At 56.1% G+C, this 18,015-nt stretch overlaps 2 protein-coding genes across 5 annotated transcripts in view; both read right to left on the reverse strand.

Annotated features, from left to right (window-relative positions):
- Positions 1 to 4,542, reverse strand: part of RHOC (ras homolog family member C) — a 415,761-nt gene extending 411,219 nt beyond the window's left edge. For 2 of the 3 annotated variants that reach the window (XR_009726888.1, XM_061363076.1), the window contains exons 1-2: positions 4,467 to 4,542; positions 2,837 to 2,909 (exon numbers count right to left, since the gene is read on the reverse strand). Coding sequence is in view for 1 of the 3 variants with exons in the window: in XM_061363076.1 (XP_061219060.1) it covers positions 2,837 to 2,843 (7 nt within the window). In the remaining 2 variants the exon portion in view is untranslated. The remainder of the gene's footprint in view (positions 1 to 2,836; positions 2,910 to 4,466) is intronic. The other variant, XM_061363077.1, reaches the window with a different exon arrangement.
- A 1,857-nt stretch (positions 4,543 to 6,399) lies between these two features.
- On the reverse strand, positions 6,400 to 14,575 carry PPM1J (protein phosphatase, Mg2+/Mn2+ dependent 1J). Of its 2 annotated transcripts, none has more exons than XM_061363053.1 (10): positions 14,503 to 14,575; positions 12,109 to 12,235; positions 11,354 to 11,665; positions 10,856 to 10,968; positions 9,425 to 9,509; positions 7,872 to 7,990; positions 7,595 to 7,658; positions 7,299 to 7,406; positions 7,047 to 7,198; positions 6,400 to 6,906 (listed from the first exon to the last, which is right to left on the reverse strand). In XM_061363053.1, coding segments are annotated over exons 1-10 (1,230 nt in total). In that variant the 5' UTR covers positions 14,505 to 14,575; the 3' UTR covers positions 6,400 to 6,758. The 2 variants fall into 2 exon arrangements, with proteins under 2 accessions (XP_061219037.1, XP_061219036.1); XM_061363052.1 differs by lacking the exon at positions 14,503 to 14,575 and adding an exon at positions 13,361 to 13,626.
- Positions 14,576 to 18,015: the final 3,440 nt, after the last annotated feature.

An 18,015-nucleotide genomic window follows, 5' to 3' on the forward strand; every position in this document is an offset into this window, starting at 1 on the left:
CTCTGCCAAGTGGTAACCACCCTGAGTTACAGCAAAGGCTCCCCAACCTCACTCACAACCCAACCCAGCTCATACAGGGGTGTGAGCAGAGATACCTCCTGCTCATTCACGGAGATAACAAAAGGGAGCAGCAAGTTCGTGCCCATGGTGCTACCAGCACCAGCCTAATGCTGAGCAGGCAGCTCCATCAGCATGCCAAGATACTACAAAATGAAACCAAACCACTCTGTTCTCCTTTCTAAGCAACTATTCCAAAGCCATCACTACAATACTAGCTGGGCTCCAGGACAGCCTTGGTGTTACTGGCCTCTCCTAGCTCTGTGCCTCAAACAGTGAGGCTCCTGCTTGAGCAGGAAATGGGGAACCCCTCTGGCAGCAGGATGTGTCCATCACCCAGTGGGTCTCAGGAAATGGCAGGGAGATGTTGATGCTTTGAAGGGCTCCATCCAGGGACAGGAACCTTCCAAGGAGGCTCCTTGCTGAGCCCGAGCTCCCAGAGCAAACAGTGAGGTTTTGCCCTAAGGCAGAAGCTCCCAAGTGCTGCTGATGCTGCTGCACCCTGACCCAACCTCTCACATCACACATCAGCCAACCAGCCCCATCTGCTCTGCCCAGAGCCCCAGAGCCTGGGCAGGGCTGGGATGGAGGTAGGAGAACAGACCCGGGGCTCATGCTCCTGCCCTGCAGAGCTGCCACCAGCATCTCCTTACAGGCTGTTGGATGATCAGGGTTACTATTCCTGTGCCCTGGCAGCTCTCGGGGCATTCCCCTTAGGCTGGAGTTACAGGGAAAAAGCAGTCCCGGCATCCCAAAGCCTTGGCACCACCAGAACCCCAGCACTGTGACACAGGCACAGAAGGAAAACCTCCTCTTTGAAGAGAGGTGCTGGGAGCTGGTATCGCTGTGTCTTCAGCTCTGCTCAGCTTCTTAACACAAAAAGCACCCGATGCAGTTTGGACCAGTTTTGATTTAGCGCTTGTTAGGGAAGGAGCTGCGGTAACACAGCACTGACGGGCTCAGGGCTGGAGCAGCCACGAGGGATGTAACTGGGTTTTAAAAGCCCCCAAACACACACCTATGGCTGAGGCTGTGCAACCGGTACCACAGCCAAGAGCTGAGGCGGCTGCAGCATCCGCGGAGCACAGAGCACACTCGGAGGGAGAGCAGGAAGCGCTTTGTGAGCAGTGTAGCCAAGGACAAGCTGTCTCCACTTCTAAACATGGCTCTGTGTGAGCACAGGGCTGCTGCCACCGCCAGGGCACCTCGGGACAGGACCCGAGAGGTGCCACTGGGCAAACAAGAGCCACTTTGGGCAGCCCCAGGCCACCACAGGCGCCGCTGGACCCGCAGGCGCCAGGACATGGGGTGCCTCCATGCAGCGGGACCACTCTGCTCACCCCACTGCTGGGTCACAGCTCCCATTAGCAGAAATGGGAGCCCCACTAAAGTGCGTGTCAAGGCCATGGCTGTCCCCAGGTTAAAGTAGTTGAAAGGGAATTAAGGTGTTTGGGGAGAGGACAGAGGTACATGGGTCAGTGGCCAGCAGAAAGCCCCTCCTGATGCTTCAGAACAGGAATGGTTTTAGGTGGCAGGACTTGCTGGCACAGCCAGAAGCAAACTTCCACACTAACATCTGACAAGTATGCCCATCGAGAGGGATTTAATTTGCTGAGACATCTAAACCATGGCCAAGGTAGTGCAAGTCCTGGCAAGTGCCTCAGGTATCAGAGGAACTCTTACACAGAAGCAGAAAACCATTCCAAAAAGGGCTTGAAGTGAACAGCAGTGAAATGGCCAGGGCAGAATCATAGCATAGAATCCCAAACTGGTTTGGTTTGGGAGGGACCTTAAAGCTCCTCCAGCTCTAACCCCTGCCACGGGCAGGGACCCCTTCCACTGGAGCAGCTTGCTCCAAGCCCCTGTGTCCAACCTGGCCTTGAGCACTGCCAGGGATGGGGCAGCCACAGCTTCTCTGGGCACCCTGTGCCAGTGCCTCAGCACCCTCACAGGGAAGAAATTCCTATCTAATGTAACACCCCCAGGGCTCCAAGCTCCACAGTGGCTCACAGCTTCACGACAATGAAGTGGTCCTAGCTTTGGCACAGCAGCATCCCCAGATTTAGGCTCCCCCAGCTCCGAGGCTCCAAGCTGTGCACTTATGAGCAGCACAGAGGAGAGCAGCCTCCAGCCCTTGTTTGCACCAGCAGCCATCACTCACACCCCAAGCACACACCGCACCCGCTGCTTGGAGCCTCCCATCCTGCCTGCCACTGCTGCCAAAGCTGCCCTGTGCTGTGGAACACGCCTGGCTCTCCCCTCAGGAAAGCTGCCTGAAACCTTCTTGTACCGAGAGCCATCATCTCCAAATGATGGGCGACCATCCAGAAAGGAGCTCAACCTCAGCGCTTCCAGTTTAGATCTTCCCAATTCTTTCCCTATAATTGTGAGCTGTGCTTTGGGCACGATCAGCCAGCCTGGGCATACAGCAGACTCCAAAGGGCAACCACCCAGACCCAGAGCAGAGCGCCTTTCATTGCTAAATCCCACAAAAACATCCACAAGCAGAGCAGAGAGGACTTGGAACAGAAAAGAATCTCAAGCCTAAACAAAGCCTGAACCACAAGTGCTTGAGCCTTGGGGGGAAACGCTGCCTGCCCTCACCTCCTGTCCCAAAAGACATCATGCCATGCTCTTATTTTACCTCCCACGGAAGTAACAGCCTTCCCAGCCCCACTGCAGGACAAGTGCCTTGCTGGAAGCTCCGAATACCACGCTTATGCAAGGCCTGACTGCCGCTGCCCCAGGGCCAAGCGATGTTTGCTAATACATTCCTTACTTTTCATGTCAATACGCCTCTCCAGCGCACACAGCCAGATAGGAGGTGAGCCTGGTTAAACGCTCCCGATAACCTGTTGGAAGACAGGGACTTGGCTTATTTTCCACTTAAAGAAACATTACCCTGGAGAAGCTATAGCTATCAGGAGCATGGATTCCATTGAGTCAGTAACATCTCACCCAGTCGCTACCTGCACTATGTAGCTCAGGAGGATGAGCTGCACACAAACATTTGGACACCAAAAGGCACTTAGCAAAACAGAAATAACATGTAAATCACAGTGAAACACAAGCAGCCAAAGCTGCTGCCTCACAGTCTCCATCACTGGGAATGGGGCAGTGCTGCTGCCTGGCTGGGGGGGACCCATCCATGTCCCTGCTGCAGGATCCCCATTGCACCAACACACCCAGGGATCCCATTGCCATCGGGAGGCTGAGGCTGGATTTGGGGGGGTTGGAGGCTGCTGGGAAGCTTGGCTGCCAGACTCGGTGCTGGAAAGAGCCGCGCAGTCATGCTTTTGGAATGCTCCCTTGCTCCTAAGACATTACACAATTATTTCTCCTCCCTGCAAGCCCCCCTAACATAAATGTTTAAACGTGAGCTCAGCAGCAAGCAAAGAGAACTTTGTTTTCCTTTTTCTGAAGAGACACAAAGCGGCTGCTCCATGAACAGAGCCGCTTGTGGGGATGCAGTTAGAGCCCCGAGGGCTGCAGGGAGGGTTGGTGGGATGGGATAGGATACTCAGGCTCTTCCCCCCCAAGCCTGGCCGGGTCAGTCAGCGGTGGGGAAGCAGCCGCAGCCCTGTCCCTGCAGCACCCACAAGTCAGGCCCAAGGCTGCAGCTGAAGGACAACCCGCGGTGTCCGGACTGCCACTGACTCATCCCTGCCCATCCCAAGGACCCCCGCCCCATCCCAGGCACACCCACCCCATCCTGTCCTCCTGCACTCCACCCACACCGGGGGGGAGGGGGGGGGGTATCCGCTTCGCAGCGCTGCTCCCCCAGCAGTGCCCTAACACCACACCAGCACTGACCCCCCCCAAGCTCTGAACCCCCTATCCCCAGCACTGAACCCCAATCCCAGCTCTGAACTCTTCATCCCCAGCTCTGAACCCCCCATCCCTGAACCCTGATCCCAGCTCTGAAACCCCCATTCCCAGCACTGAACCCTGATCCCAGATCCCAGCTCTGAACCCTCCATCCCTGAACCCTGATCCCAGCTCTGAACCCTCCATCCCCAGCTCTGAGCCCCCCATCCCTGAACCCCGAGCCCAGCTCTGAACCCTCCATCCCCAGCACTGAACCCCGATCCCAGCTCTGAACCCTCCATCCCCAGCACGGATCCCCCCCATCCCAGCTGCCCAGACCCCAGCACTGAACCCCGATCCCAGCTCTGACTCCCCATCCCCAGCACTGAACTCCGATCCCAGCTCTGAACCCTCCATCCCCAGCACGGATCCCCCCCACCATCCCAGCTGCCCAGACCCCATCCCTGAACCCCGATCCCAGCTCTGGCTCCCCATCCCCAGCACGGATCCCCCCCCCATCCCAGCTGCCCAGTCCCCAGCTCTGACCCCCCCCCCCCCCAGCAGTGCCCCCTCCGCTCGGTTCCCCCAGCCCAGCCCCTCACCTCTCTCCGCCGCTGTCCCTGTCCCGGTCCCGGTCCCAACTCCGGCCCCGGCCCCGCGGCGCCGGCGGCACCGCCCCGTGCAGGGCCGGGCGGGGGAGGCGGTGCTGAGCCCAGCCCCCGCCCCGGGGCACCCGCCCGGGCAGCGCGGCGGGGATCGGTGCTTCCAGGCTGAGCCCCCGGGGGTCCCTGTTTACGGTAACGCCAGGCAGGGAGAGGGGCTGCGGGGGCTCCGAACCCCCCCTTCATGTAGGGCCAACAGCAAAACTCACCCGTGCCTTGCCCTCCAACCAGGAATGCCCCCAGCCATCCGAGCGTCTCTCTGGGAGATGCTTCCACCCCCATGACTGCTATTGGTAACAGAACCAAGAGAAAGCCCCATTTCCCACCATAACAGACACAGAGGGCATCCAAGGGACAGGCCCTATTCACAGCATCTCTGGTCCACCGGCAGGAAGGGCTGTGACACAGCAGGCTCAGTGACACAGAGAAGGTTTCATCTCCCCTTACCCCAACAGGCTGTCAGCAGGGAAACCATCACCTTTTTCTTCCCTCCATTCCCTTGTCTATATCCAGGTGCTGCCTGCAGCAGGGAGGAAAACCAGGCTGATACCTGCAGGTTTTCAATGTTTATCCAAGCCCAACACAGCACTCACCACCCAGGTCCCATTCTGGGTCACTGACCAATCCTGCAAGCCTTCCAATATGAGACTGGTGAGCTCCAGGTTGTTCTGACCCCACAGTGGGGTTCCTACACCCATGGGATCTGTGCAGTGCCAAGGGCAGAGGGACAACAGCTCACATGGCTCTGCCTGGGTCTATTTGCTGCCAAGCTTGCCTACACCAATTAATCAGGGCTAATTGGCTTTTAGGTAAGTCTTTGTTGCAGGAGCTCTGAAAGAGAGACTTTGAAGTGGGCTGCAAGTGGCAATACCTTTATTTAAACACACTGTGCTACACCAGGACAGGCTCCCGGCCTCAGTATCCCTCCCTTCAGCACAGATGGCAATAGGTCAAAATCTCACTGGATAACTTTCACTTCCCATTAAGCTCACCCAGTTTCTTTACACCCGATTACAGGAGACAGCATCCACCAAAGGTGACACGTGACAAGAGCTGGCTGCACCCAGCAACAGCAGGACACAAACTACTGGTGCCAAACCAAGGGACCACAGCCCTGCTCTCCCCATCACCATGCTGCCAGGATGCAGCATTCCTCCTGTGATGGGAGGATGCAAAGCTCTGATAGGCTCAGGAAATGCATCCTCCAGGATAAAGGTTGTGTAATTCAAAGTAAGACCTTGTGCAGGGGTCAGCCACTGCTGCAGCTCTGCTCAGTGCCAGCCTAGAGGTTATTAAGGAAGAGGGAGTTGCCTTTCTCCCATTCCAGTCACAACCAAGCTGCTTTTATTGTGGCCTTCCAGCCCTCAGCTAAGCAGATCCATGCAGCAGTTAAGCTTGCCTAAACAGGGCTGCTCTGTGGCCAACTGCAGCTCAGCTTAGAACCACTCAAAACTATAGGCATATAGCCATACAGTCTCCCCACACCAACACTTAGGCATTTTCCAGCTCAGCTTCCCAGTTAACAATAAATAATTGGACTCCAGAAACACAGCAGTGACCCGAGGGGTGGGAGCAGAACCCATGGCACAGCCAGCACAAGTGCAATAGCTCATTCCTTCCCAGGAGCTCTTTGTGCAGTGCAGTGATGGAGCACAGCCCCATCCTCCCAAACCAGTGACTAAGACGAGGTACATGGCTGGGATGAAGGTGAGAGGGGCTGGAAAGGGCAAACACAATGCTGGGATGTCAGTCGTGGGGCTTGTCCACCACCACCCCACCCACATCACCACTGAGCAGTGCCATCAGCAGAGCTTCACCCACCACAGCCCATCCCAGCCCCAACAGCAGCTTCAGTGTCACAGGACTGCAAGTGCTCCACCAGCCCAAGGACCACTGCACACTGCTGGAACCAGCGCACCCAGGGTGAGGTGCAAAGGATGCCCTGAGAAGCCAGGGAGCCTTCTGGCTCTTCACAGCAACCAAGAAAGTAGCAGCACAAAAACCATTCCTCCACAGCAGTCTCAGCCTCTGTCCAAGGCCCTTCCATCTCAGCCAGGGCTGTGCTCACACAGGGGGAGAGGGATGCTCTGAGCAGGGGCACAGACAGAGGCTCCAGGTTTCTTACTCTTCTCACACTTGGCTCAGGAAACAAGTGCTTGGGGGAGAGGTGGCCCCAAGGCAGCACCAGTGTCCTGCTCATCTCCATCCACGCTGCCCTGGGTTCATTGAGCATCACGTGTAGTTGCCAGGGCCGCCCAGAGGGATCACAAAGACAGAGATGTCATCGCCGGAGCCCAGTTTGTCGTTAGCCAGCCGCCAGCCCCGCTCCTTCAGCACCCCCCTGGACCGCACCACCAGCTCCTGGGCTGCCATGGTGTACCTGGGGGCAGAGCACAGCATGGCTCAGCACTGAGCCCAGCCCGGAGGGATGCACGGCCACAGCCCTGCTCCAAGGAGCAAGGCCAAGGGGAGGTGTTAGACTGCAGGACACACTCATCCCCCTGCCCACTCACAGCTTACCTGCATGGGTCATTGGGCTCATAGCTCGTCAGCACCTCCATCACCACACCAGCCACCTCCTTGTCATTGGTGACATCCCAGAGCCCGTCGGTGCCCAGGACCAGAACATCATCAGGGCAGTGCTCGTACTGCGTGAGGTCGTAAACCCTGACCTGACAAGCAGCAGGGCAAGACACAAGGGTGAGGGGCAGAGAAGATTCTCATTGCTCCAGCCATGGCAGGAGCCCCTGGGCACATTGCAGCCAGGCTCACCTCTGGGAAGCAGGACAGGAAAGGCTTGATGTGGATGTTGGAGCTGAACACCTTGAGGTCATGGTCTCCCAGACCCCGCGTCACCCCAATTGTGGCCAGCACCCGAGCCTGGAGAACAGTGAAATCAAAGGAAAACTTTCAGCTGCTTCATCTCCACCTCCATTCCCAGCTGAGAATTGGTGGCTTTGGAGTGGTGACAGCACAAGCAGAAACAGGCTGGAAACCCCCCCCGATTCAGCAAGAGCAAAGAGCAGGCAGGAAGTGACCCCCCCACAGCTCCTGCCACACCACTTCACCTTTTTTCCTTCCCCATAGATAAGTGGAAACTTCAGGTCATCCTCTTCTATCTTTTTGTAAGCCCTGGTTAAAATAAGACAACGTGTCAGCAGGAGGCGGCTTCCAGCACCTCCCCTGCCTGCTCAGGACACAGCATCCCCAGGGACAAGGACTGCCTGAGGCATGGGTACCCAGTGTACCAGAGCCCTGCTTCCCATGGGAATGATGCAGATCCAGGCAGAGCAGGACCCTGCACTGCCTCTCAGCACAGAGCCTGCGAGGTGGTTTAGGGGTTACCAGCCATTCATGTCCTGGTCTCTGTACAGTATCTTCCTCCCCAGCTCCTTGGGTTGGATCCTGCGGGGGAACTCGAGGTGGGTGAACTCCTTCCCCAGCAGCTCAGGCCTCAGGAATGCCTGTAGGAAGAAGTGATGGTTCAACTGAAGGGCTGGGAGAGCAGGATCCATAGAGCAGTGCCTGCCCCAGCAGCCAGTACTGCCCACAGCACCAGGCATGGGACCTCAGCTATGGCATTTCATGGTGGGGACATCACCAACTGCTCTGCTGCAACTCGAACAGGGGGTGGTAAAGCAGCTCCAAACCATCCATCTGTGCTACCCCCAGCGAGGCGACAGGAGCTGGGCGCTGCCATGCCAACACCCAGCACGAAGGTGAAGCTTTTGCATGGGGAGTTTTGGGCAATAAGGATCTCCAAAAGGGATCAACCCCCAGCAAATTCCAGGAGGAGCTGGAATTTGCCCAGAGGAGTCAGAGCTGCAACGCTCCCAGGCGCAGCACAGGGCACGGCACCCGCCTGAGGGAAAGAGCTGATGGGTCTTTCAGAAACCATGGGCTGGCTGTGATAAGGGACAAGCAGCAGCACAGAGCCCCTTCCCAGGGCCTCCTGGAGCAGACTGGGAATAGGGACAGTGCTGGAAGATGCAGATGGAGGAAGAAAGAGTGAAAGAAAGGAGGAAAACCCATAGGAATACAGGAGGGTTCAGTGCAGAGGCACAGAGAGCCCCATCCACGTCCCGGGGGGCTCTGACCATGGGGACTCTGCAGTGGAGCAAGCACGTGGCTGGCTCCTGCCTGCACCCTGCACCCTGCCCACTGCAGCCGGCTGGAGGAGATCCTGCTCCCAGCAGTTTCCTCCTGTGGGTCATTCAAAAATAGAGTCAAGAAAAACACCCCAGTGTTTGTCCAAGCCAGGAAACGGCATCCAGCGAGGCCTCCTCCTCTGTGCTGCCGTCAGAGAGGTCTTTATAACCTTAAGAAGTCTCCCTGTGTGGCACAGGGGGGTTGTCCAGGCCAGGCAGGAGAAGGAGCTTTCAGGATGAAAGCTCAAAACCCACTGGCACACACATCAGCTCCCTGCCTCCCCAGGGAGCAGCCAGGGAAGAAACTAGGACTCACTCCTTGGGCCATGCAAGGCAGCAGGATGGATGGAGGGAGCAGAGCTGTGCTCCTCCTCCTGGGCGCTGCACAAGCAGCCCAGGCTGCTCCCCATTCCTGATCAGGAGGACAAGATGGACCAAACTGGCTCCATGCACCAGCACCAAACCAGCCCCATGCTGAGAGCCCAGGATCCCCAAGCCAGACCCAGGCACAGCCCCTGCACCAAAGCAGGACTCCATCAGCCATGAGATGCCCCACACCAGTGAGCCAGGGCAGCTCTATGTCCCAGCACCTCCGGGCAGCCCAGAGAGCACTTGATGGATGAGTGCCCATCAGCAGGTCCCAGCTTCAGGGCTGCCCTCAGCCCCTGGAACCCCACCACGAAGGCAGCACAGGGGGCTGGCTGGGAGGTGGTTCAGCAGGGACAAGGTTAGAAGAAAGGTCTTTCTTACTAAAAACTGCAGCCTCTGCCTCTCTGTCTCTGGAGTAAACTCCCTGGACATTGGAATGATTTCCCCGTTACGGATGATAATGGCCCTGCAATGAAACATGGAAGGATGTGATTAGAGGGGAGAGGAGATGTGGCAGGGGAGCTTAGCCTGGCTCTCTGGGGCAGAGTCCCTCATGGCTACTCAGCTGGTGCAATCTCTTCCCATGTGCTGCCTGCCCTCTTCCCTGCTAGCCCCTGCCTCCCTCCTGCAGGGATAGGGGCAGGGGGGAAGAGAAATGGAAGAGAAGAATGGGGCAAAGGGGAACAAAACAGAGCAAACCAAAGGACAGGTTAGAAAAGGAGCAGTGCAAAGGTGGCAAACCCTCCTTTAGAGGGGAGCTGCTCAGAGGACAGGCAGAAATCACCAGCAGCAGGACATGGGTGCAAATGCCCACCAGCACTGTGGGTCGCTGATGGGGCTGATCTGATTGACTGATGTGTTAAAGAAACATAAGTCTGATTATGAGATGCTTGTGGATGTCATGGGAGGGGATGGAGGATCTCCAACACTGGTGACCCTGCTGTCCTGCCTCTGGCTGGGGTCCCCTCCAGGGATGCAGGGCCTGGCTGTGCCCAGCTCCAGCAGCATCTGATGCCCAAGGAGGGAACACAGAGGCACAATTAGAGCCTCAGGACCCTGCTCGCACCACTGTCCTGTATGGCTGGTGCCTGGCCACTGCTGCCATGGAGGAGGCCTGCACCCAAAGCAGAGGCACAAAGGATCTCCTCATTCGCAGAGCTGGAAGCACATCCTCCACAATCTACCAGAGCCTGTATTTGCTGGCCTGACACTGCTGAGGACAAGCTAAGCCAGGGCAATCCAAACCAGCTTCACCCTCAGGTGGACTTTCCTTCCTGCCATTGCTCTGGGGTACAAACACCCCCAGGTGCAATTACAGGAAAGCACCCAAGGAAATGCACATCAAAACCCTTGGGCTCCAAGCTCCCAAGGGATTTATCTGCACATGGATTTGTGCATCCTTCTCCTGAAAGAGTTCATAGGTACAAAGCGTGCCCTAAAACGTCTTGCACAGTTTGGAAAGCTTTGCTGAGGGCAACTTTCACACCCCAGCTTGCAGCCCAGGCCAGCACTGGCAGCAGGATGCGACCCAGAGCCATCCGGGAAGCAGACAGGATGCTGTTGGGAAGGAAGGGAACAAATCCCAGGTTTGGGGGAATGATTCTGCAGGCCCATGGGTGCCCTGGTCAAACACAAAGCCCACAGCAGGGCACGTTGTCCATGGGCAGGCAGGGGGGGCTCTGCCCTCTCCCCAGCACAGCCCAGCTTCAGGGATGGAGCTGGGTGCTCCTCACCATGCCTCCAGTGCTGCTCTGCTCTACCAGGGTGCTCCCCCGTTACCAGGTGGGATGGGGCTGCCCTGTGGGGCTGTACCTGCTGTCACCAGCGTTGGCCACGTAGAACTTGCCCATGAGGTAGACGGCAGCCAGGGCACAGCAGCCCCCAGCCAGGCGCTGGGACACTTGCTCCTGCTCGATCTGGTCGTCCTGGGGAGACAGAGAGCAGGTCCAGGCAGGGAGCCTTCCCATACAGCCCAGGGGACAGGGACCTGCAGGGCAGCTGGGGACAGGGCTCCACCGGGACAGTGGAGTGGACAGGATAAAGCAAGACAGGAGGGGAGCAGCTGGGACTGCTGGAATGAAATGCACTGAAGCACCCACACAGAGCCCAAGGCCTCTGCATCCCAAACTACAGGAGAGCATCACAGTGCCCTCCCTGAGACCATCCTCCTAAGAGCCCTCCCTCACTGCAGACCATTCCCTGCTGTAGAGCTGCCTTTTGCCAGAGGGGACAAGCCAAGGTAGACACAGAGCAAAGGGATGCTCCCAGAGGATGTCCTGGGCATCCCTGCAGGCAGGGGGGTTCACTCACCATGTGCTTAAAGGCATTCTCAATGGCACCAATCACCAGGCTCTCATGGGAGACAGCTTTCTCCAGGTGAAACCGTGGCACAGCATCACTGGGGACCTCCCCATCGTCCTCTGTGAGGGGCACCTGACTTAACTCCACAGGGCCATGTGGGAGGCAGATGGGAGGTGGGGATGGATCCTGCAGGATGTCCACGAGGTCCCGGAGCTGCTCGCAGATGTGCAGATGGAGCCTCTCAGATGCCATGACAGCAGCACCACTGCCCGCATGGCCATCGAATAAGGCCCAGTAGTGGAAATAAAACCCCTTCCTGCTCTGTGGGGAGAGAAAGGAAGGTGAAGAGAGCCTGTGGGGAAGCAGACGATGGGGAATTCAGAGCAGCTGTCACCAGTCAACACAGGGCTGTCCCCAGCTCACAGATCCCATCCCAGCCCAGGCAGGAGCACTATGGGCAGCTGATCCAGGGTTCTGGACATGGCTGGAGCCCAGCCCTGTGTCAGCACCTTGCATCTCCAGCAGCCTCCAAAGGAGCAGCAGGATGGGGCCAGAAAGCAGCCACCTCCTCAACCCAATGGGGCACATTGGCCAGTGGCATCCCCAGGCCAGCCAGCCCTGGTGTATTCCAACAGGGATGATGGCAGGAGCTGGCAGGGAGCAGGGGAACCCGCAGGGAAGCAGCACTGCACACACATTGCCATGTGTCCCATCTCACACTCTGCTACTGGACATCCTCCTGTGCATGCTCCCCCTGCTCTCACCCCAGTCAGCTCCCCACAGCCTTCCTTGGACAGCAGCCGGCCCCTGGGGCTGGGCCTTCTCTCCACAAACACCACCTCGCAGCATGCCTGGTCCTCGTTGTGCTGGCTCTTTCCTGCATTAATCACCCTGCCGAGGGGAAACAAGGTGTAAAAGCTCTGCCTTGCGCCCCATGCTCCAGCAGAGACCACCCCACAGCACCTCGCTCCCCCAGGGATGCTCTCTCCTCTGCAAGCAGAGGTCCCAGACCACTTGCATGGGTTGATCCAGGGCCAGCAGCTCCCACCAGCACAGCCAGGTCCAAGCACCAAGGGAGGTGACAAAAAAGAACTGGTTGAGAGTGACTGCCCAAAGATCTGCATGAGTCTCAACGCACATGCACCCAGCCGGGACTCATGGATGGGATTACAGCCTCCTCCATGTCCCATCACACCCAGCACCTCTCAAAGGAGGGGAGAAGGAGAAGAAGGTGAAACCAGCAGAACTCTTGCTAAAAGATTCACACTGACTTTCCACAGCCTCTGCTGGCACAGTAGAGCTCAGGTCTAGGCTGCAAAGCCTGCTCACAGGAGGAAGCTGTGACCATGTACATCAGGATGAGCTCTTCCAGCATGGACTTTTCAAGTGGTTTGCAGAAGGAAGTGTCAGGAGATGGCAGAGAAGTCTTGCTGCTGAGCAGAATGGGTTTGGTCCAGGTACTCTCATCCCAGTATCTCCTGAGGCAAATTAACATCTCTAAGAGCTCCCCAGCATATGAGGAAGATCAGGATGCAGGAATGGACTAGTCACGGAGCAGCAAAAACGGCCTTCAAAGCCCGACCTTCCCCACTGTCCTTCAGTTAAGGATGAAACTCGCAGCAAGTAAAAGGAGAAGAGAATCAGGCTCTTGAAGGGGAAGTCAAAATCAGGTCCCACTCCCAAAACAGCTTAAACCCCCGGAGTCCGGAGAGAGCCGCATCGGATCCCCATCAGTGCCAGCGGGCATAGCGCAGATAGAACAAACAAGACAGAAAAGCCTGAAACCCTCGGGGATGGGTACGAGCACCGACGCACGCTGCCGGCATCATCAGCAGCCGGCATTGACGGAGCAAGCTTCCATCTGCTGCTCCTGGAGAAGCAAACGCAGCTCCCGGCCGGCTGCCGCGACCCACTTTAGCTCCCAGTGGTGCCGAGCGCTGCCAGGCCCCCTTCCCAGCGCCGCAATCCCCCCTCCATCATCCTCCCCTCGAGTACCCCCACCCGGGCCCCGCTCACTCGGCATAACCCGTGCTCCAAGGCAGGCGGCAGCGGCCGTCGCGGGGGCTCTGCACAGCCCGGCCAGCGTGGTCCTGGGCACGGCGCAGCTCCGCGGGGCTCAGCTGGAGGAAGGCGGGCCGGTAACACGGCTCCGACCGGGACCGCCCGCAAGGCTCCGACCGGGACCGGCCGCAGGGCTCCGGTCCCCCGGGCTCGCCGCTCCGGGGCTCCGCGCCCAGCCCCGCCACCAGCTGCGCCACGGCTGCGCGCACCCGCGGCAGCATCACCGGCAGGACAGGAGCCGAACCGAGCCGTGCTGAGCCCCGCAGGGCCGGGCCGTGCCCGCCGCCCCGCCCCGGGCGCTCAACGCGTACGCGCAGCGCCCGCGGTTACTGCGCATCCAGGACGGCCCCCGGCGCATCCCGGCCCCCCCCTCGGAGCAGGAGCCATGGCTGCGCGGGGAATCAGCTCCGGGCAGGTCGTTACCGGCTTCAGGGAGATGGGTCCGCGGTGGAGACGGGCTCGCCGTGCCCGTACGGGGCTGTTCGCCTTCCCCGCAGGTGGGCTTCCTGGCTGGGTCTTCCAAGGGCTCCGGCAGAGCCATCTACCCTGATGCGCCATCCGCTTCCAGAGGCAGGTGCTTCGTCACTCTCCCGGCCGCCCATCAGCAGAACCCAACCCTTCGGGAGCCGTGCAGAGGAGTAGGGAGCTAACATGAGAGGAGTGAGGGGTTACTCGCACCCTTCCACCCAGGCTGCAGCCCTCCAGCACCGGTCTGGATGCAGCTTTAGCTGACCCAGAACAGCACATTCTGGCTGAAGAGCTGCATTCACACAGCCCAGCCTCAGCCCCTCCCCTGCCTCTGGGGTCCTGTTGCAACAAAGGACTTGCTAACCCTACAGTATTACCCTACTGTAAAGTAAAATTGAGGCTATTTCCTAACACTTGGGTACCCAAAAGTGCTCAGCTCCACAGAGGAACCATTTATTCCCTTCTATGCAGAGCTTTGGTACAGCAAGGCCTAGACAAAAGCAGGGCTCTCACTACCAACTCTGTAAAGCCCTCCATGGTTTAGTCACCTTCTTTATCCAGAAGCCCTTTAACTTTACTAAACTGCTAAGGTGACTGTATGGAAGTTACTCATTACCCCTTATACTCACATCTTGTAATCCTCAACATTAAGCTGTGCAGTAATCCATCTTTTTAAAGTGCTCACACATCCAAACTCACATCCCCTATCTCCCCCTGTTTTCTGGTACACCTCCCCGCATACTCCTATTTGAAGCTGCTGCCTCATTTCCTGCCCTGCTTTGCACCCACTGCTCACCTGAGTGTCCCAGCTGTTACTCGGCTCCAGTTAAAGTGTTCCCTGATAAAGACATCCCTGCTTCTCTTTATGGGTTTTAAAAGACTGAGGGAGAGAGATTGAAGTGTTGCTTTGCAGCTCTTTGAGATGGAAGTATAGGTTAATTTTATAATAGAACCACAGACTGGCTTGTGTTGTATGGGACCTTAAAGTTCATTTAGTTCCACCCCCCTGCCAGAGGTAGGGATGCTTTCCATTAGAATAGGTTGCTCCAAACTCTGTCCAGCTTGGCCTTGAACATTGCCAGCCCCTCACCACCCTCACGTGGAAGGAATTCTGCCTAAGAGCTCATTTCAGTCTCCTCTCAGGCAGGTTAAAGCTATTCCCCCTTGTCCTATATCTCTGCAGGCTCTTGTCCAAAGCTCCTCTCCAGATTTATTGTTGGCTTCTGCCTATGCTTCTTCACTGCATCTCATGTTAATGGGTCAGGGCTTCCTATCAAATCCTTGTGCTCCTGTGTGAGCTGCTCCGCTGCCAGGGAAAGTGTATCTGCTGCAGGAGCTGCAGGGAGCCGGGAAGGCGCTGGATGGCGGCACAGGCCGCCTGGTCCTTGTCCTCCCTTTCAGCATCTCTGTCCTGCTGCTGGTAGCACGGAGGGTCTCAAAGGAGTGCAATATCCTTTGTGTTAACCTTGGAAATCACCGTTTTTTTTTCCAGGGAATGCTTATCCTCTCCTTAGGGCTGACAGTCTGCCCCGTACTGCTGAGTCACCAGGATGCTTTCCTTGGAAGGAAGGAAATGGCAGTTTCCAGTAGGGATTTTATGACCCTGTTTGACATTTGTTGCTTCTGTTATGCTAAGCACTGCGCAGCATCCTGGGTTCAGCTGGAATGGTTATTTTTCTCCTTCTGAGTAGCTGCTGCAGTGCTGTGTTTCAGCTTTAGCCTGGGAGTGAGCAAGTGGCTGCTTGGTTCTGAGTTACTGACTTGGGCTTAAACCACAACATGCAGGAAGAATGGTCTGACACAAACACATGCTGCAAGAACACTGCCTGCAACAATGCCATGCTAATAACAGCTTTCCAAGAAAGAGGGCAACATTTCCTCCTATTCATATTGCCTGCCCGTTTGATGGGAAGTTTCTTCCTGGCCTGTGAGGCTGGGGTTCCCCTTCACAAGGCTGCCTGGAACAAGACCTGTGCATGTGCCTGGAGATGCAGTCACAGGCTGAGTCAGAGTATGAGCCTGGGGAGTAAATGCCAGTAAATGGGGATTCGGGATGGAGCCTGGGGAGCAAATGCCAGTAAATGGGTGCTTTGGACGATGGCAGCTCTGTCCATTGCCCTGCAGTTCCTGCAGGGATGCTTGTACTTTTCAAGTCTCCATATCTCACCCAAAGCATCCCCCCTGCCTGCACTCATCCTCTATGAGCAGTGGGGTTTGCTTCCCTTCTCCAGCTTGGTGTCTCCCTGGCCCACAGCTCCAGGAAGAAGATAAATGCCCCCGTCCTCCTCTCCCTCAATTGTCAAGGGTTTGCTTATGCAGAATGGAGGAGATGCAAGGTTATGTCATCTTTCCTTTTCTGGATAGAGTTGTGTGAAAATGGTAATGAAAATTATTCCTTTTAATTTCGGGGGGGGGGGGGGGATATATAAATGGAGGAGCAGTCTTCCAAATCCCTTTTCAAATTAAAAATTCTATTTCTTAGAAGCATGGAATGGTTTGGGTTGGAAGGGACCTTAAAGCTCATCCAGCTCCAACCGCTGCCACGGGCAGGGACCCCTTCCACTGGAGCAGCTTGCTCCAAGCCCCTGTGTCCAATCTGGCCTTGAACACTGCCAGGGATGGGGCAGCCACAGCTTCTCTGGGCACCCTGTGCCAGGGCCTCAGCACCCTCACAGGGAAGAGCTTCTGCCTAAGAGCTCAGCTCAGTCTCCCCTCTGTTAAGTTAAAGCCATTCCCTTTAGAGATGAGATTTTAGGCCTTTCAGAAAGCTGATTTCTTTGACAAGACCAGCCCTTTCCCTTCTCCCTGTCCCCGTGCAGGGCAAGAGATGCTGACCTCACTAGGGCAGCATCTGCGTGTGCATGAGAAGGAAGTAGCTGTGCATGAGGACCACCAGGACCGATAACTCCCTGCCTACATGCTGCCTTGGCAAACACCAATTTGAAGACAACAACATAGGAGTTAGACTTAAATTATGCTGTTTTGCCGAGTTTCACATACAAATGCTTAGATTTAAAAAACCTCTTCTGATTTTCATCATTCCTTTATGTACCTGAGCCCCAGAGGATGTAGGATGAAGCCAGGAATATTTCCTTGTGAGAGATGACATGTTGGTGGCATTTAAGCCAGAACAGAAGTCAATTAAACATCTAGATCATAAAAGTATCAGAGGATGCTTTAAAATAGGCTCTTTGCAGCAGTGCATTAGTTGCCTGCACAGCTTTACTGTGTAATGAGCAATATATTAATTTATAATTAGTGTAATACAGTGAAGCTCAGCAAATAGCTCTGTGCACTCTGGATAATTCATCAGCAGAAGAAGCAGCTCTTAATGGTTTCCAAGGTTTGCCTGTCCCCTGTAATTGGGAAGTTCAGAATTTATTGTTATTTCTTTGAAGGGATAATTTGATTGCAGCCACACATCTTTATCCCATGTCTGTTCCTGGCAGAAAAGCCTTTGGAACGTTGCAGCTCAGGGGATGCGTGACCTCTCTTCAGGCTGTTGTAGTCAGGGGTTTGAGTCTCCTGCTCTTATATCACACCACCTGATAGCAGAAATACAGGGGAACAAGAATAAATGTGTCAATAAGGCTAATAGGAATTTATGGAGCTTTTTTGGGGGGGGATGTATTTTCCAGGGGAAGCTCAGACCTGCTCCCCATGGGATGCTCAGGCTTCCCAGAGATCCTCCCCTCTGTGCTACTGTGTTGTCAGGCACTGAAATTCCTCATTGTCAGCAATTTGTCCCCTTTGAAAAGGGAACAAAATCCTCGGTGCTGTCTCATAGGAAGGGGATAAAGAAGCTCGAATCTTAATTCAGTGACCCACTGAAGATGGGGAATGGCAGCTCTTCCCTGGGAATAAAGCCTCAATTCTGCTTTTTCCAGCCTTGATGAAATACTCTGTGTGCCTCTGCCCATTAGCAGCTGGGGATAAGTTGATTTCACTGAGGATTTAAAGTGTTTCTGACGTGCCCATCTGCCTCGTGTAAGCATCTAACCCAAACCTTTGTCCTAAACCTTGGGTTTTCTTCCTGAACAAGAGCTGCTTGGCCATCTAGAGAGCACAGGAGTGTTCCAGGTACAGCCACAGCTTCCAGCCTAAGGGAAAATGAGTTCTTACTTGGTACCAGCAGTTTCCAT

The sequence above is a fragment of the Neopsephotus bourkii genome, unplaced genomic scaffold (assembly GCF_033783945.1).
Source record: "Neopsephotus bourkii isolate Nb327-2 ecotype Australia unplaced genomic scaffold, CSIRO-AGI_Nbou_v1 NB_1139, whole genome shotgun sequence".
Lineage (NCBI taxonomy): Eukaryota > Metazoa > Chordata > Aves > Psittaciformes > Psittacidae > Neopsephotus > Neopsephotus bourkii.